At 37.6% G+C, this 20797-nt stretch overlaps 1 protein-coding gene across 1 annotated transcript in view; it reads left to right on the top strand.

Annotated features, from left to right (window-relative positions):
- Positions 1-20246, top strand: part of LOC111157748 (family with sequence similarity 186 member A) — a gene marked incomplete at its 5' end in the record, with an annotated part of 123950 nt that extends 103704 nt beyond the window's left edge. The window contains one exon of the mRNA XM_022519384.1: positions 20015-20246. Within this exon, the coding sequence (XP_022375092.1) occupies positions 20015-20246 (232 nt within the window). The remainder of the gene's footprint in view (positions 1-20014) is intronic.
- Between the last annotated feature and the right edge of the window lie 551 nt (positions 20247-20797).

Genomic DNA, 20797 nt, shown 5'->3' with positions numbered 1-20797 from the left:
CACCCCACAGTACTGGGTATTGACCCAAATAATACAAAAAAACTAATTCAAAGGAACACATGCACTACTATGTTTATTGCAGCATTATTTACAATAGCCAAATTATGGAAGCATTCCAAGTGTCCATCCATAGATGAATGGAAGGGTGCCTAGGTGGCTCGGTTGATTAAGCATCTGCCTTTGGCTCCGATCATGATCAGGGTCCTGGGAACCCAGTCCCCCATTGGAGCAGGAAGTCTGCTTCTTCCTCTCCCTCTGCCTGCTGCTCCCGCTGCTTGTAGTCTCTCTCTCTGTCAAATAAATAAATAAAATCTTTTTTTTTTTCTTAAAGATTTTATTTATGTATGACAGAGAGAGATAGTGAGAGAAGGAACACAAGCACAGGGGAGCTAGAGAGGTAGAAGTAGGCTCCCCACTGAGCAGGGAGCCTGATGTGGGGCTCAATACCAGGACCCTGGGATCATGACCTGAGCCGAAGGCAGACGCTTAATGACTGAGCCACCCAGGTGCTCCAAAATAAATAAAATCTTTTTTTTAAAAATTGGATGAATGGATAAAGGGGATGTGCTACACACACACACACACACACACACACAGAGAGAGAAAAATATTATTAAGGCATAAAAAGGAATGAAATTTTGCCATTTGCAATGACATGGATGGAGGTAGAGAGTATAATACTAAGTGAGATGTCAATCAGGGAAAGACAAATACCATATGATTTCACTCATAGGTGGAATTTAAGAAACAAAAAAATTAGCAAAGAAAAAAAGAGGCAGAGAGAGACAAACCAAGAAACAAACCCTTAACTATAGAGAGCAAACAGATGGTTATCAGAGGGAATGAAGGTAGGGGGGATGGGTGAAAGAGGTGATGGGGATTAAAGAGTATAACTATCATGATAAGCACTGAGTAATGTAGAATTATTAAATCACTAAATTGTACACCTTAAACTAATTTAACACTGTATGTTAACTATGCTCAAATAAAAACTTAAAAATCCTGGAAAAGAACCAGTAAAAAAAAAAAGATAATGGGGGAAGGAATAGATAAAAATGTAAGACCCATCTATCTATGCTTCCTATAAAAGATTCACTTCAGACCTAAATACACATACAGACCGAAAGTGAAGAAACAGAAAAAGATATGCCATGCAAATACAAAAAAACAACAAAAAAGCTAGGGTTTTGAATATTAACCCCCCCCTTGCATTTCCGGAATAAACCCAACTAGACCCTGTGTATTATCTATTTAATACACTGTTGGATTCAGTTTCTAATAATTTATTTACAATTTTTGTGTCTGTGATAATGATACTGGCCTGTAATTTTCTTTCTTTCCCTATCTCGTTTTGGTATCAAGGCTATCATGGGTCTTATGTAAAGAGCTGGTGAATATTTCTACTTTTTCTAAGTTCTAGAAAAGTTTATGTAAGATTTAACTAAGCTATGGGGCGCCTGGGTGGCTCAGTGGGTTAAAGCCTCTGCCTTCAGCTCAGGTCATGAGCCCCGCATCAGGCTCTCTGCTCAGCAGGGAGCCTGCTTCCTCCTCTGTTTGCCTCTCTGCCTACTTGTGATCTCTGTCTGTTAAATAAATAAATAAAATCTTAAAAAAACTAAGCTAGTTTTTGGTTTTTTTTTGTTGTTGTTGTTGTTTTTAAACATTTTATTTATTTATTTGAGAGAAGAGAGAGACAGTGAGAGAGAGCATGAGCGAGGAGAAGGTCAGAGGGAGAAGCAGACTCCCTGTGGAGCTGGGAGCCTGATGCGGGACTCGATCCCGAGACTCCAGGATCATGACCTGAGTTGAAGGCAGTTGCTTAACCAACTGAGCCACCCAGGCGCCCCTAAGCTAGTTTTTGAAAACAAATAAATAAATAGTAAGAAGTTAGTTTTTGAAAATATGGACGAACATCGAACTAAAGCTATCTAAGTCAGGGGCTTTAATCACTGACTGAATTTATTTAATGGTGCTTTCAGCAGCAAATACTGGAATATCCATGAAACAATGGCTTAAACAATAAAGAGATTTAATTATTTCTTCTAACTAGAACACTCACCAGAAAAAAGTGTTAACAATTGTTTTTCTCACTCTTGAGGGTATTGCCTATGAACGATACTATAACAGAAAATGTAAAACGTTTGTATATACATCTGAGCAGGCTCAAGTTTATACATGAACCAAAGGAAAATAAGGAATGAGCTTTTGGAAATCAAACAATAAAATATTATTTGATAGGTGTTCCAGTCTAACTTAAACATACATACATACATACGTGGGAATGTATTTCACACATAGAATCAGAGAAAGAGTTCTGTATAGTTTTGTGCCTGAGATAGATCCAATGCGCTATACAATTAAATTTTCGTACATGTGAAAAAACAGAATTAGTGACTTTGAGTTCTAATCCTAGCTTGCTTTCTTAATGGCTAAAGTATTAATGTCCAAATCTTATACTTTTGAATTCTCAGGGCCTAGTACAGTACATAAACAGTTTACAGAAAGTCTGTTCTTCATTAGAATAGGAATACCGATACACACATAATAAAGTTGGTATGATCAGTCTGATTGATTGAGAGTATTTTGTGTTTCAGCAGATGCTCTCAAAATAGGAACTGGTAATTCTGCAATACCCCGAACATACATTAAGATAATTGTACACATAACTGAGAATCTGTTGTTTGCTAATAGTGATGTCCAGACCTTCCCAATAAATAGCTAGGGCATTTTGAAAAGTTTTTTCTGCCTTTAGGAATGAAAGTGATTGTGAAAGGGCAGGTGTGTTGGGGAGCAGGGAGGAGGAACCAGAAGCAACTATCTCTTAAATTAAGTAGTACCACTATCTCTTTCACAGGATAAAGGGGGGAGAAGGTAAAGAGGGCCAGAATCTGGTAATTTAAGGTGACAGGCACTAATAAAAAGTGTCTTTGAATTTAAAAGCTACAGCACGAGAGGACATAATTAAATTACACAAGGACAAAGAAGGATAGAGAAAGTCTAAAGGGTGTTCTCAGGTCAACCTTCCACTACAGCCGAGTACTGTTCTCACAGAGCTCCCTAGAGAGTCTTCTACCAGTAAGTGACATTTGAGGTATTAAACATGTGAGATAGGATTGGACACCTTGAGCATATGATCCTTAAGGGGCTGACAGCGCATACTTCCTGCTGAACTAGTTTCTTATCCTGGAGTCTGATCCCTGAGCTCAGATGTTCTCCTGTTTTCCAGTACTCTACAAACTTCTATCATTTTGTTACTAAAAGAATGAGGAAGAACTAACAGATCAGCTTCTGCTGTGGGGTATGCAAGTTACCTCCAGAAAATTAAGCCTACATGAGGAAGGATGGGGTGAAATGGAAAAGGAACCTAATATTTACTCAGTGTATTATATGCTAAGAAGAGTACTAGGTGTCATTTAACTTAATCTTCACGACAACACTGTCACCCAAGTATTATTATTGCCAAGGAAGGAGCTGAGATTTAGAGAAGCTAAAAAACTTGTCCCTTGACTCACATGAAGAAGTCAAAGAGATGAAATGCAAATGAATTCTGACTCCAAAGCCTATGCTTATTCCAACAGAGCAAGGAATTCCTCCTACCCAAGCGTTAATGCATGAGTGTTTCCCTCCCCTTAATAATACATCATCTCCCTGGTTCTGTAACATTTCTACAACAGAGCAACTTTTTACTGAAACGATTTATTTAACATTCTGCAAACTAAGAATGTGACAAAAACCCAGAGGCTTATGAAGTTCAGGAATATTAGTATAAATGTATTTAAAATCCAGAAGATTGAAAGGAAGTATATTAATCTGCCAACAATAAGTTTTTCAAAAAGGAAAATCACTTCCTCCTTCATTTATTGGAATTGCTTGGAAGCAGAAGTCAGGAAATCCCCTTCCTTGATTTGTGGTATTTATGGTTGTTATTCCCAAAGAACAGAATTTATTTTGCTTTATCTCCTGAAAATTTCAGTATTTTTTTCATTCTTCATTAATAGAACATAGTTTTGGTTGCTTTAAAGATTTCTGCATGACAAGTTTATTTTACTCCCTTTTCAACATTCTGAGAAAATGAAGCTATAAGCAAAGGATGCCTAATTACTTCTTATACTTTTTAAAAAAGGTATATTCCGGGACACCTGTCTGGCTTAATCTGTAGGGCATGTGACTCTTGAGCCTGGGGTTGTGAGTTCAAACCCCACCTTGTGTGTAGAGATTACTTTAAAAAAAATGTATATTCCCTATAATGATAACTTACTATCCTAGGAATTACTTATGGGAAAATACCTTTAATACACATATACATTTCTGGCTTAAATAATAGTTGGGAAGAATGCAAATTGTTCACATGTTTAGGATTCAGCCCTTTTCCATAAAACCCAAGAATAACTTCAGAATACTTTTTACAAAAGTAAAATAAATTATTTTCATTACTGAAAGATTATTGTTGACATACAGTTTAAAAGAATAGAATAAAATGTCCAAAAATAGATCAGCACAGGAGTGCCTGGCTGGTTCAGTCAGTAGAGCATGTGACACTTGGTCTCAGGGTTGTGAGTTCAAGCCCCACATTGGGTGTAGAGTCTCCTTAAAAAAATTAAAAAATAAAATAAAATAGACCAACACAAATATATTAATTTAATATACAAATGAATTACTAAAGTAATTTAATGGGGGGGGCAGATAGCCTTTTCAATAAATGGTGCTAGAACAACTGGGTGTCCATATGGAAAAAAGCCTTGACCCTGACCTCACACTGTACGCCAAAATATTAACTTGAAATGGATCAGAGACCTATAGGTAAAAGCTAAAACTATAAAACTTCTGAAACTATAAAACATAGGTGAAAATCTTCACAACTTTGGTTGGACAAAGATTTCTTAGAATGCAAAAAGCGTAAGTCATAAAAAAAATTGATACCGCATACTTCATCAAAACTTAAAACTATTTTTTGAAAGATACTCTTAAGAAAAATTAAGAAAAAGACCATACATGATCACAGGGTCCTGGGATAGAGCCCTGCATTGGGCTTCCTGCTCAGTGGGGAATCTTCTTCTCCCCTCTGCCTCCTCCCCACTGCTCATATTCTGTCTCTCACTCTCTCTCAAATAAATAAATAAATCCTTAAAAAAAAAATAAAAGAAAAAGAAAAAAGAAACAGACCATAGACTGGAAGAAAATACTTTCAAAGCAGGTATCTAATTAAAAAAACCTATATCCAGAGTATGTAAATAATTTTTACAACTCAATAATAAAAATAATCCACTTAATAAATAGGCAAAAGACTTTAACAGGGATAATGACCCGAGCCGAAGGCAGAGGCTTCAACCCACTGAGCCACCCAGGCGCCCCTCCTTCACAGTTTTTAAGATAAAGATGGGAAGGCCATTTTTTGAACTAGATTTTTTGAGGCAAAAGTATCTGATAAATGCATTATATATGTATGTCATATATATATCATGTAATATATAGTAAATAGGCAATTCTAAAAGAATTTAGATAAGAACCACAAAGCTTCTCAAATTAAATTTTCATCCCTCTATTAAGATTTGAAAAAAATAGGGGCACCTGGGTGGCTCAGTCGATTAAGCGTCCAACTCTTGGTTTCAGCTCAGGTCTGATCTCAGGATTGTGAATTCAAGCCCTGTGTTGGGCTCTACACTGGGCGCAGAACCTACTTTATAAAAAAAATTTTTTTTAAATACACAGAGTTTAATTTTTTCATACATACATATCAAAATGATTCCTTATGGACCTACCCAAAAAGGCAAATTAACCTAATAGTTTACTATAAATATATAACACTTTAAAGTTCAATTAAACTATAGTGTATTTTTGTGGTCACAAACTCTTACCTTTCTTTTTACATGTTTTCCCCTGATTTTTCTCTCTACCTAACTTAAAATAATAGTGACGGTTGGAAGATAATATATTACATAATAAAACCTCTATTGTTTTTTGTTCTATGCATTCTCCTAAGGCAATCTCATCCTTTCCAGGGTCCTTTGTTACCATTTTTATGCTGATGATTTTGACTCAGAAGCACATCCAAAGTTTTCTGAAGCCTGAAGCTTACACAATTAGAGAGACCTTCTTTAAAAAATAAATATAGCTTGGGGTGTCTGGATGGCTCAGTTGTTAAGCATCTGCTTTTGGCTCAGGTCATGATCCCAGGGTCCTGGGATCCAGCCCTGCATGGAGCCTTGCATTGAACCGGGCATGGAACCCCACATGGGGCTCCCTGCTCAGCGGGAAGCCTGCTTCTCCCTCTCCCACTCCCCCATCTAATGTTCCCTCTCTCACTGTCTTTCTGCCAAAGAAATAAATAAAATCTTAAAAAAAATGAATATAGCTCTTCAAATATAGAGTTGTTAGGGCCCGTCTTAGGGCCTTTTTTTTTTTTTTTTTTTTTTTAGATTTTACTTATTTATTTCACACACGAGAGCAAGAGAGCACAAGCAAGGGAGCACCAGAGGAAGGAGAAGAAGGCTCCCTGCTTCAATGCAGGCCTTGATCCCAGGACCCTAGGATCATGACCTGAGCCAAAGGCAGATGCTTAGTCGACTGAACCACCCAGGTGCCCCCAAAATCAATTTTTCTGTTAAAGATTTTATTTATTTATTTGTCAGAGAGAGAGAGAGAGCACAAGCAGGGGGCGTGGCACATAGAGGGAGAAGCAGGCCCCCCATGGAGCAAGGAGCCCAATCCATGTCTCAGAGCCTTGAAAAGGACATTCACAAGAGGCCTGAAGGTTAACTTCATCAGTTTCACAGCAAATCTACCTCTGCTATAACTGTATCTTAAACTCAGATATTTCTCTTTTTTTAACATGCACTTATTTGGGAGAAAGAGCATGTGTGCACATGCATAAGTGAGTGGGGAGAGGGGCAGAGGGAGAGAGAGAGAATCTCAAGCAGATTCCTCACTGAGCATGGAGCCTGATGTGGGGCTTGATTCCACAACCCTGACATCATGAGCTGAGCCAAAATTAAGAGTTGGACACTCAACCGAATGAGCCACCCAGGTGCCCCTGCCACCCTCTCCCATCCGATATTTCTTTTAGTGACTAGAACTATCCTCCATCTGCCTACTGGATATCTCTACTTTTAAGTTCCTCTTAAAACTAATAGGCCACAGTTGAGCTTGGTGTCTCTTCTTCCTACTCCCACCACTACCCCCAGGAAGTGGCTGGTTTTCCTACATTCTATTCTCCAGATTAGGAAATAGCATCAGCATCCATCCAGTTGTAGAAGTTACCACCATATCGAAGCAAACCATCAAGTCTTGACAATTCCTCTTCCAAATAAATTGACTTTTACCTCTCTCTAGTTCATCTACTTCTCTCCAACTCCAATCCTACTCCAGTTCAGGCCATCAGCTTCTCTCATCCAGTTATTCCAATAACCACCTAATGGCCTCCAGTTTAACCACCTTCCAAACTATTCATATTGCAACCAAAGTTAGTTCTAGAATACACTTCTGATCACATCATTCCCTAACTCAAATACTTTACTGTAGAAACTTCAATACACGTAAGATATTACTTAGCAGTATTGTTAAAAAAAGATACAGATTTGGGGACTTTACCCTAGTGATTTTGATTCAATAGGTCTGAGATAGAATACAGGAATGGGCATTTTAAACAAAATTTCTAGGTGATTCTGTTCTAGGTAATCCATACTTTAAGGTACAATGTTTAACGTTTCCCCAGTTGTCCTATAGTAGAATTCAAACTCCTTAACATGCCTTCCAATGTCTTGTAAAATCTGGCCCCTGCTTACCTTTCCAGTTTTATCAGTAACTATCACCTTTTTTTTTTTTTTTTTTTTTTTAAGATTATTTATTTATTTATTTGTCAGAGAGAGAGAGAGGGAGAGAGAGCAAGCACAGGCAGACAGAATGGCAGGCAGAGGCAGAGGGAGAAGCAGGCTCCCTGATGAGCAAGGAGCCCGATGTGGGACTCGATCCCAGGACGCTGGGATCATGACCTGAGCCGAAGGCAGCTGCTTAACCAACTGAGCCACCCAGGCGTCCCAGTAACTATCACCTTTTATACCCTAGGCTAAATCATACTGAACCCCCCCTTTTTAAAGTAATCATAGCCCTACCATGCAGTTTTCCCCTGTTGATCCCACCCCATCCACCTCCTCCAGCGAACCAACCACACAAATATACCCTTCTCCCTTGCTAATTCCTATTTACTATTCAGTTTAGACATCAATTCCTCTAGAAGATTTCTGATTTCCAAGTCTGAGTTAAGTACCCCTTCTAAGAGCTACTATAGCCTCCTACATTTTCCTCTATCATAGCATTTATCTAAAGCATTCTACTAACTCAATTATTTGTCCCACTGAATCACTATCTTGTTCTCCACTGAATATCCCAGTGCTTGGCACTCCACCTGGCATTCATTAATTGAATAACAAAATTAATAACTTTTACTTAGAAATATGAATGAAGTTAAGGGAAAGATGATGAAAAACCATATTTATGCATTGTAAAATATGTATACCAATGAACAAGTACCAGGAGAGACTATAGAAAAATAACAGCAAATGAACAAGGAGGAAAATGAATAAAGGATTTGAATAAGTAATTCAAACAAAGAAATCCAAATGGCCAATAAATATCAAAAAAGGATATTTATTCTCATTTTTAATTAAACAAATGCAAATTAAAACAATGATATTTTCATTCCATACCTATCAAACTTACAAATATTTGAGTTCATAATTCCAACTTTTGGCAAAGATGTAGAGAAATGAGATCTTACACTGTAGATAAAAGGGTAAGCTGGAGGTATGTACATAGAAACTCCAGCATACAGGGACACCAGCATACAGTGGCTCAGTCGGTTAGGCTGCTGCCTTTGGCTCAGGTCATGATCCCAGGGTCCTGGGATCAAGTCCTGCCTTGGGCTCCTTGTTCAGAGGGGAACCTGCTTCTCTCTCTGCCTATGCCTGCCACTCTGCCTACTTGTGCTCTCTCTCTCTCTGACAAATAAACAAATACAATCTTTAAAAAAAAAAACAAACAAACCTCCAGCATACAAATATAAGAATGTCTTTTTTTAACATTGTTTATAATAGTAAAAAAATGGAAATAATCTGAATATCCATCAGCAGTGGCAGATATGTCAATAAGACATTTCAAAGCATGAACTAGAGTCACATGTATGAATATGGGTGGTCCCCCACAACAAAGAATAAAGCTTAGAAGATCTGAGGAAAATTACAAAACTCTGATAATCAAAATCAAAGAACTAAAATGGAAAAAAAATATTGCATGTTCACAGATAAGAAGAGTCACTACTGTCAAGATGCCAGTTCTTGGGCGCCTGGGTGGCTCAGTGGGTTAAGCCTCTGCCTTTGGTTCAGGTCATGATCTCAGGGTCCTGGGATCAAGCCCTGCATGGGGCTCTCTGCTCAGCGGGGAGCCTGCTTCCCTTTCTCTCTCTGCCTGCCTCTCTGCCTACTTGTGATCTCTTGCTCTCTCTCTGTCAAATAAATAAATAAAATCTTTAAAAAAAAAAGATGCCAGTTCTTTCCAAATTGATCTGTAGATTCAATGCAATTCCAACAAAAATCCCAGCAAGTTATTTTGTGGATATAAACTGATTCTAAAGTTATATGGAGAAGCAAAAGACCAAAATTAGCCAACATAATACTGAAAGAGATGAACAAATTTGGTGAACTGACACTAATCAAGACAGTGTTGTATTGATGAAAAACAGACGGATTGATCAATGGAACTGAATAGAGAGTCCAGAAATAGACCCACACAAATATAGTTAACTGAACTCTGACAAAGGAGAAAAGGCACTACAATGGATCAAAGACAGTCTTTTCAACCAATGGTGCTGGAACAACTGAACATTCATAATGAAAATAATGAATCTAGACACAGACACTATACACTTCACAAAAATTAACTTAAAATGGATCATAAACCTAAGTGTAAAATGTACAACTATAAGACTCCAAGAAAATGACATAGGAGAAAACCTAGATGACGCTGGGTATGGCAGTGATGTTTTAGACACAACACAAAAGCACAACCCATAAAAGAAATATGGATAATCTGGACTTCAGTAAAATTTAAAACTTCTGTTATGTGAAAGACAATGTCAAGAAAATGAGAAGATAAACTACAGACTGGGAGAAGGTATTTGTAAAAGACACAACCAATAAAGGAGTATTATCTAAAATATTTTTAAGAATTCTTAAAACTCCACAATAAGAAAGCAATCTAATTACAAAATGGGCCAAAGACCTGAACAGGCATCCCACCAAAGACATACAGATACTGAGTAAGCATATGACAAGACGTTCCATATCATATGTCAGAAGAGAGATATAAATTAAGACAATGAGATACCACTACATCCTTATTAGAACAGCCAAAATCTGTGACAATGACAATACCAAATGCTGATGAGGATGTGGAGCAACAGGAATTCTGATTCTTTGCTGGTGGGAATAAAAATGGTACAGCCATTTTTTAAAGTAGTTTGGCAGTTTCTTATAAAATTTAGAACCTATGAGAAGACATGAAGGAAATGTAAATGCATATTACTGAGTACAAGAAGCCAATTTGAAAGCGCTACATATTATATGAGCCCAAGAACATGATATTCTTAGAAAAAGGCAAAACTATGGACACAGCAAAAAGATCGGCAGTTTGGGGCACCTGGGTGGCTCACTTGGTTAAGCAACTGACTCTTCCAACACCATGATTGCAGGGCCATGGGATTGAGCCCTGCATCAGGCTCTGTGCTCAGCAGGGAGTCTACTCAAAATTCTCTCTCTCCCTCTATCTTTGCCCCCCCCAAATAAAAAAATAAATCTTTAAAAAAAAAAAATCATCAGGGGTTGCCAGGGTTGAGTGGAAGAAGGAATAAATAGGTGGAGCACAGAGGATTTTAGGGCAGTAAAAACCCTCTAAATGATGCTATAGTAATGTATTTTGGTATAAACTAAAAATAAAAACACCAAAAGTGAACCCTAGTGTAAACTATGGACTTTGGATGATTGTGGCATGTTAACTTAAGTTCATCCTTGGTTAAAAAAAAAAAAAAAAAAAAAAAAAAAAAAAAAAAAAGAAAAAGTACCATTCTATTTACCTGAAGGTAATGTAACATTATGTGTCAACTATACTTAAATTTTAAAAAGTTCTTTTTAAGATTTTTTTATTTATTTGACACAGAGAGAGAAACAGAGAGAAGAGAGAATACAAGCAGGGAAAGCAGGAGAGGGAGAAGCAGGCTCCCCGCTGAGCAGGGAGCCCGATGTGGGACTCCATCCCAGGACGCTGGGATCATGATGTGAGCCAAAGGCAGATGCTTAATGACTGAGCCACCCAGGCGCCCCCCCAAAATTTTTTTAATATACCATTCTGTTGGGGGATGTTAATAGGGCAGGCTATGTCTATACGGGGGCAAGGAATATATAAGAAATTTCTGCACTGTCCTCTCAATTTTGTGTGAAGCAGAAACTGCTCTTAAAAAAAAAAAATCTTACAAGGGCTTTAACACAATTGGAGAAGGGGAAGCATTTTAAAGATTTACTTATTTTAGGAAGACCGAGCATGCATGCAAGAATAAACTGGAAGAGGGGCAAAGGGAAAAAAGCTCAAACAGACTGTCTGCTGAGCACAGAGCTTAATGTCACCACCTCGAGATCATGATTTGAGCCAAAATCAAGAGAACATTTAACCAACTGAGCCACCCAGCAGCCCAAGGGGAAGCATTTTAAATCAATAGCTTTCTAAGAATATCCATTCTTGCTACCATTTTTTAAGTTAAGAACTTCCTTTCATAGTGGGGTGTTACCCACTGGACAAAGAAGTTTAAGCTAAAATTATTAAACCTTGCCCTCTGGAATGTGACAGAGGCTCAAGAACGTAAACTTCAGAATGGGCACATTTTTCTGAGGCTAAGTTATTTCTCAACTACCCTACTTATTTCTCAAAGATATGTGCTAATGGAATGTTATATTTTCTTTTCTTTTTTTAAAGATTTATTTTAGAGAGACAGAGCAAGACAGACCAAGAGAGAGTGAATGGGAGAGGGGCGGAGGGAGAAAAACTTCAAGCAGAACCATCCCCCACCCCCACTGAGTGTAGAGTTGATCTCATCACCCAAGAGAGCATGACCTGAGCTGAAACCAAGAGTTGGATATTTAACTGACTGAGCCATCTAGGTACCCTGGAATGTTACACTTTCAAAATAAAACACCAAAAACTCAAGAAAAAGTGCCAATGTTGAGAAATCGGGAGTAAAGAAATATAGGACCCAACAAAGGAGAAAAGCAAAGCAATGACATAACCATCATCTGATGATCCCAATCTGTGAACTCTTTTTCCAGTAAATTGTGTATAATTTTGATATGTGATCTACTATTAAACTACCATTTCTCACCTCGTGCTAATGCCATTAAAATAAAACTTATTTCAGCTTTATCACTTCTGACTGCAATAGGCTATTTTTAAAAACTTTTTGTATTGTTGTAGGGGTTGTAATTCCACATTATTATCTATAAATTTTTGAGAAGCATTGAAATTATGTCATGTTTTAAAATTTTATTTTAATGATACAATTTTCCCCTACCAACTATTCATGGTGAAGTCAATGCTCCATAAATCTAAGGAGATAGTCCTAATAAATCAAAATAATTAAGATGCTTTGTTTCTGGAGCACCTGACTGGCTCAGTCAATAATGCATTGAACTCCTGATCTCAGGGTTGTGAGTTCCAGCTCCATGTTGGGTGTGGAGACTACTTAAATAAATAAAAGATTATTTGTTTCTAATAAAAAGACATACATTTATTACTTTTTAGTAATATATTCCTAGACAGAGCTTCGAATTTATTAGTGGAATGTCTTTAAACAATTTGATTAAAATCTTTAACACAAGATTCATGCTTTCTTTTTTCTCTTTTTAAAAAAGATTTCATTTATTTATTTGACACAGAGAAAGAGATCACAAGCAGGCAGAAAGGCAGGCAGACAGAGTGGGAAGTAGGGTCCCTGCTGAGCAGAGAGCCCAACGTGGGGCTCCATCCAAGCACCCTGAGATCATGACTTCAGCCGAAGGCCGTGGCTTAACCCTCTGAACCACCCAGGTGCCCCGAGATTCATGCTTTCTAATACCAGTGTAAAATTCTCCAAATCTCTTATGGTACACTTAATTTTTTTACTTTCTGAATGTTATTTGATCTTGACTGCAATGCAAGAGAAAATAATGAAAATTCTTCAAGAATGTTAATCACTAAAGCAAGGTCTTATAAGAAATTAATGTTAACTAATTTCTTTACTAAACCAAAATAAAAAGAATGAGAAAAATGCACATATAATTAAGGATATGTCTGATATACTGCACCGGCAGTTTGTAAACTACATGCTACCCATCTCAACCTCAGTATTTGACTAGTTTTAATAATTTCATGTTCTTTACAGTTTTTAACTCAATTTTAATTGGATTGGATTGGTGATAAAAAGACTAAATTTTATTTTTTTATAAAATATTTTTAATTTGACTAACTTATTTTCAGATATTGAATTATAATTGATGACTTAGTGCCAAATGATGACTTCAAGAAAATTTTCTAATAAATTTTGCAGCTTGACTCCAGACTTCCTTCCCACCATTGTACAAATGCCATTAGAACAAAACGCAATTAAGTTCCTTTTCAAACATTCATTACCAACGCAACAGTCATTTAAAGTAGACAATAATGTATCAGAAATACAACTCCTTTGTGACTGACACCAATTCTTTTAAAGCAAGAAATATTAGCAGTACAAAACCTGAGTCAATTGTATACTGCAGATAATTCACTAGGTGCTTTTCTTCAGAAGTGTAGATGCCTAATCAATTATAGCACATATCTGAAATTCTCTTCTACAATATTGCTAAATATCTTCATATAATTTCTTTTGCAATATGTCTTGTTCTTGTTGCTCTGTATTGGGTATGTAAACAATTGCTTTATCCATTTTTTTCTCTTAATTTTATTGCCTCCCTATCAGATAAAGGTCTATTATGTTTTACTAACCTGAAAGACTATTAAAAACTTCTATGATAGTATCAATATCTTTATTATTTAGTTTTACACTAAATTAGAAACTGAGCTGATTCTAACAAATCTTGGATTTTAGTACAGTCATTAGAAAAATGCTGTTTTCTCTTTTTTTTCCTACTTTTTTCTTTCCTTCTCCCCCCTCCCCGCCCCCAGGAAAGTCTGTCTATTTTTATTAGTACCATTGGGATTACTAAATATGCCCCCTATTCCCTGGATCGTGGACATACTTTTCTGCTGTCACTACTAAATGCTGAACTATCAAACCATCCATACATCCTAATTTACCGTCTTTTATTTCAAACATTTGTACTGTTCCAAAAACAAACACTTGTTTTTCATTCCAATAATCTGGAAGCATACTGTTATTTATTTCTTCTTTTGATGAACATGATGGTGTTTCTTCAATGACTGGTCACTCAATAATTTTGAAATTTTCCATTAGCTTAGGTGTACCACAGTTTTCTCTCCTATCATTTTCTGTGTCTATTTTTTTTTTTAAAGATTTTATTTATTCATTTGTCAGAGAGAGAGAGGGAGAGAGAGCGAGCACAGGCAGACAGAATGGCAGGCAGAGGCAGAGGGAGAAGCAGGCTCCCTGACGAGCAAGGAGCCCGATGTGGGACTCGATCCCAGGACGCTGGGATCATGACCTGAGCCGAAGGCAGCTGCTCAACCAACTGAGCCACCCAGGCGTCCCTTCTGTGTCTATTTTAAACTTCATTAAAAAATAAATATATATTCTTCAGATTAAAAAAAATAAGTCACTGTTACCCTGGCATTTTAGGGATCAGAATCTGAAAAATAATTTTGCTATGTTAGTAAAATTCAGAATACAACTTGGGAGTTAATACAAAATTTTTGTTAATAATTTTAATATGCCTTTGGAAAAAGCATAAATTTCACTTTTTAAGTGGAAAAAAAAACTTTACTACATTGTAATTAGTTAAACCAGTAATTTTTTACCTTGCTTATTAATGGAGATCTGGTTAAAAATAAGTCATAGATGATTTGCTTGGCTTTTGGTTTTAAGTGTTTTAATGCAAATTTCTAAGAATATGCTAATATTTAGTTTCATCTTAAAGATTTAGAATCTTTATTTTATTTTTGTTATTTTATTTTATTTTATTATTTTGAAATAGGTATACAGAAATAGGTATATTAAATAATATATAATAGGAATAATAGGTATGCAGCAGTGTTTTAATATATTACATATACCTGTTATATACATTAACATACACATAAACATATATACATATATATAAAGTCAACATTTTGAGTACAGTTCAAAATTTCTATGTCTCTTCTATATCAACTACATTTTCTTTCCCCAAGAGTCTCTATGCCCAATGTGGGGCTTGAACTCAAGTCCTTAAGATCCAGTCACATACTCTACCAACTGAGCCAGCCAGGCACCCCTCAACTACTACATTTTTTTATTTTAACATTTGACCCCCCCTTCACCCATTTCTCTTACTTCCCACCTCTAGCAATCACCAATTTCTTTTCTGTATCCATGAGCTTATTTTGTTATTTGTTATTATTTTAAGATTCTGTATAAGAAATCATACTGTAGGGTGGCCTGGGTGGCTCAGTTGGTTAAGTTAACTGCCTTCAGCTCAGACCATGATCCTGGAGTTCCAGGATTGAGTCCCACATCTGGCTCCCAGCTCCTCGGGGAGTCTGCTTCTCCCTCTAACCTTCTACCCATTCACGCTTTCTCTCACTGTCTCTCTCTCAAATAAATAAATAAAATCTTAAAGAACAAAAAAGAAATCATACTGTATTTGTCATTCTCTGACTTATTTCCCTTAGCCTAATCACCTCAAGATCCACCCATGTTGTCTCAAATGGCAAGATTTTATTTTTTTATGGCTGAATAATAATATCCTAGTATATAAAATATACCATATTTCATATCTTCATGATTTCTTTATCCATTAATCCATTGGTGGACACTTAGGTTGTTTCTACATCTTAGCTATTGCAAATAATGGTGTAGTGAACATGGGAGTCTTTCTGGGTTAATGTTCTTGTCTTCTTTGGATACATATGCAGAAGTGGAATTACTGGATCATATGGTAGTTCTGTTTTTAATATTTTGAAGAACATCATACTATTTGCCACAGTAGCCACACTGATTTACCTCCCATCAACAGTGCACAATAGTTTCCTTTTCTCCACATCCTTGCCAACTCTTGTTATTTCCTGTATTTTTATAATACCCATTCCAACAGGTGTGAAATGACATCTCATTGGGTTTTGATTTGCATTTCCTATGATTAATGACATTAAGTATCTTTTCAAGCATGTCCTTTTGGGAAAATGTTTATTCAGATCTTCTGCCTATTTTTTATACATTTTTAAAAACTTTTATTTATTTGAGATATGGGGTCAGGGGCAGAGGGAGAGGAAGAGACAGAATCTCAAACAGACCCCTCACTGAGCAGATCTGATATGGGGCTCAATCCCAGGAACCCAAGATCATGACCTGAGCCCAAATCAAGAGTTGGACATTTAGGGGCGCCTGGGTGGCTCAGTGGTTTAAGCCGCTGCCTTCGGCTCAGGTCATGATCTCAGGGTCCTGGGATCAAGTCCCACATCGGGCTCTCTGCTCAGCAGGGAGCCTGCTTCCCTCCCTCTCTCTGCCTGCCTCTCTGTCTACTTGTGATCTCTCTCTGTCAAATAAATAAATAAAATCTTTAAAAAAAAAAAAGAGTTGGACATTTAACCGACTGAGGCACTCAGGCACCCCATACTACCTATTTTTAAATTGGATTGTTTGCTTGTTTGCTATTTTGTTCTATGAGTTCTTAATATATTTTGGATATTAGCTCTTCTCACATACTTAATTTGCAAATATTTTCTCCCATTCAGTAGGCTGACTTTCTATTTCATTGATGGTTTCCCATGCTTTGCAGATTTTAATATGATGTAGTCACATTTATCTATTTTTGCTTTTGGTATTATATTAAAAAAAAATATTGCCAAGGGGCACCTGGGTGGCTCAGTGGGTTAAGCATATGCCTTCAGCTCAGGTCATGATCCCAGGGTCCTGGGACTGAGCCCCACTTTGGGCTCCCTGATCAGTGGGGTGTCTGCTTCTCCCAATTCCTCTGCTCCCATCCCTCCCCTTCATCTCGTGCTCTTTCACACACACTCTCTCTCTCACATAAATAAATAAAATCTTTTTAAAAAATATTGCCAAGATCTATGTCAGGGAGCTTACTGCCTATGTTTTTTCCTATGAGTTTTATGGTTTCAGGTCTTACATTTAAGTCTTTAATCCATTTTGAGTTAATTTTGGTGTATGGTGTAAAATAGTGGTAGAATTTCATTCATTCTTTCATATGTAGCTGTCCAGTTTTCTAACACCATTTATTGAAGAGACCATCCTTTGCTCATTATGTATTTTTTACTCCTTTGTTGTAAATTTGTTGGCTTGGGTTTATTCCCAGGCTCTCTATTTTGTTCCATTGGTCTTATGGGTCTGTTTTTATACCAATACCATATTATTTTAAATATAATATAGTAAATGTTATATACTTTAAAATCAGGGTGCATCCTTTCAGCTTTGTTCTTTCTCAAGATTGCTTTGGCTATTTAGGGGTTTTCATGGTTCCATACAAATTTTAGGATTATTTGTTCTATTTCTTTGAGAAATGCCATTTAAACTTTGATATGGATTGCACTGAAACTGTAGATTGCTTTGGGTAGTAAGAACGTTTTAATAATATTGATTTTTCCAGTCTATGAGCCCAAAATATCTTTCTATTTGTGTCCTTTTCAATTTCTTTCATTATTGTCTTAAGTAGTTTTCAATATACAGATCTTTCAGGACGCCTGGGTGGCTCAGTTGGTTAAGCAGCTGCCTTCGGCTCGGGTCATGATCCCATCATCCTGGGATCGAGTCCCACATCGGGCTCCTTGCTCAGCAGGGAGCCAGCTTCTCCCTCTGCCTCCGTCTGCCAGTGCTCGCTCTCTCTCTCTCTGACAAATAAATAAATAAAATCTTTAAAAAAACAAAAACAAAACAAAATACAGATCTTTCACCTCCTTGGTTTAATTTATTCATAGGTATTTTATTCCTTTTGATGCAACTGTAAATGGGATTCTTTTATTTCTCTGTAAGTTTATTATTAGTGTTGAGAACAGATTTTTGTGTATTGATTTTGTATTCTATAACTTTATTGAGTTCATATATTAGTTCTCACAGATTTTAAACTAAAATAGTAACTTTGCTTTTTGGCCTATGTTTATATTTTGTGTGACCTGGTATTTCTTGAAAATTCATCAGTTTTGATTCACTCTTTTTCCAACAATACTTCACAAAATCAGACTAGGAACAAATGCTTAATTACAATTTGATTCAGCAAAAAAGATGCTCACAACACTGTCAAAGAAGTGTAGTTCAAACAAACAAACAAACAATAGTTCAGACATGAATGTTGGTTGATATTTTCACCTAAGTTAACCAGTAAGACAGAAATAAAATAGCAAAGAGGTATGTTGGAACTTCACTCATTTATCAAAGACATTAGCAACTTCTTTGCTGAATTGGACAACAGTTTCTGAATGCTGAAAGAACACTTCCTCAATTTTTTGTGCTGTTCACAAAGTCAAGGCCAGGAATATGATACACTATTAAGTTTAATTCTGCATTATCAACATTCTCTCTATCAGCCTGACTGTTTTGTAAATAAAGCTTTACTGAAACATGGCCACACTCATTTTTAATGTAAGAGTTGAGTAGTTGCGACAAAGACCATATGTACTAGAAAGCCTAAAACATTTACTATTTGTTTACAGAAAAAGTTGCAGGTATTTGGGCCTGGAAAATCAACAAAACAATAAACTAAGCCGTTATTTGTAGCATTTGCCAACTTCCATGATGTAAATGTTCCTATTGCAGCCAATTTCAAACTACAAATATGAACTCTCTGACCAGAGTTGGGAAAAGATGTATATATTCCCACCATACAGATAAAATACACACCCTCAGGGGCAGAGTTCTAAGTAAAACTAAGTTTTTAAAAAAAAAAGTTATGAGTTTTGAGTATTTATCTGATTTTAACATATTTAATTGTAAATTTATACAATTTGATTTTATAACAGTGGTTATGTTTAACAACTGGCTCATAAAATTCCCCCAAATTTAGGAATCAGCTTTGAAAACTGGTAAAAGTCAGCCGTGAGGTACTACTAGTTCTATGTTCAAAAGGTCACTAAGGGAGAATTTTGGGAGTAATTTGCCTCTTTGGTTAAGTGGCTATGACAAGATTCAAAGGTAGGTCTAAATGATCCAGATTAGGCTTCTTAGCCTTCTTGGTGAAGAATAAGGGCCCTTATTTGGCTTGAGTTTTTACAAATTGAGCATGTGTTTGTGACATCTATTGTGGAAACTAAGCCTGCAGGGGAATGTATTTTCTGGAGTACAATCCTATAGTGATACTCTTTTACATTTCCACGCTTCCTGCCAGTTTTGCTAGTCTTGATGCTTTGTACCTATCCAGAAATCAGTCTAGGCTGCATATCTGAAGGAAGAAGGAAATGGATTGGTCTATCCATCTGTTGTTGGAAATTTCTCTTATTAAATATATTCCTTAACAGCTTCAGGAAGTGTAAGTATAGGCATTTAGTACCACAAGCCCCTTGGAGTACTCGTCAAGCTATATGAATTCCAAAAGCCTTCAGAAAACTTGTGTTCCGAAACCTTACCTTACGTGCGGTGCAGGAAAAGGAAGGACACTATCAGAGGGTACTCAACGCTGCTCACGGAACTGGAGCAAGAACTTGGGGACGGGAATGCCAACTGGTAGGCCTCCTGACGTACTCAATTTTTCACACAGCTCCAATTCTAAGTGTACAATAATAACGGTTAGAGCTGTTGGAGAACTAGATCCGCCCTGTCCAACCACTTAATTTTTACAAGAAAACACAGCCCTAGTGAGGTAAAGCGACTTGATGAAAGTCAGGCGGTACAGTCAGGGCTCATTTGTAGCTCTTTCCACTATACCACACGGCCTCCTCCAAATAACCCTCTCTGCACAAAACTTACCCCGAAAGCACCAGGAACCTGGTTGGGGACTGACCTACAGTTGAACCTAGGTCAAACTGCCCAGTCGTTACTGAGTCAAACTGCAGAAACTCTGGGTCAGAGTTAAGGCCAAAGCATAGAAGCACAATAAAGGAGCGTGACTCCCTCACAGAGAAGCCCGGAGCTTTAGAGGCAGCCCTTGGAAAAGCAGCCACGCCTCTCACGACGCTAAACGCTGCGCGCAGCGGAGCATCCCGAGCAGCCGGGAACGCAGGGTACGCAGCCGGTGGCGCGCACGCCCGCCCAGAGGCCGCACGGGAGGCCGGCGGGCGTGCGCGCCCCCGCAGCGGGGGGCGGGGCGGGGCGGGGCGGGGCTCTGAGCCGGACCGGGGCGGGGCCGCAGGAGCTGTAGGTGTTGCAGCTGGGTCGCGACAGGTGCGCGAGGCAGAGCTCCTGGGACCTGTGGCAGGGCTGGTAGCAGCACGGAGGAAAGACCGATTTTAGCCAGGTAAGCTCTTTCTCTCTCCACATCCTCTATAACCGGGGAGTGCGCGAGACCCCGGCTTCCCTCCACAGTCCGACTTCTGGGGCAGGGGGAGCACAAGGAGCGTGAACCGCCTCCTCTTCCCCCGGAGAGAAAGAGTGGAGGAACCACTGATCATCTGCTCTTTCCTCACT

This window comes from Enhydra lutris, unplaced genomic scaffold (assembly GCF_002288905.1).
Source record: "Enhydra lutris kenyoni isolate GAN:26980312 unplaced genomic scaffold, ASM228890v2 scaffoldscaffold56, whole genome shotgun sequence".
NCBI lineage: Eukaryota > Metazoa > Chordata > Mammalia > Carnivora > Mustelidae > Enhydra > Enhydra lutris.
Note: the sequence above shows the minus strand (reverse complement) of the source record. Positions and strands in the feature narration are given on the sequence as shown.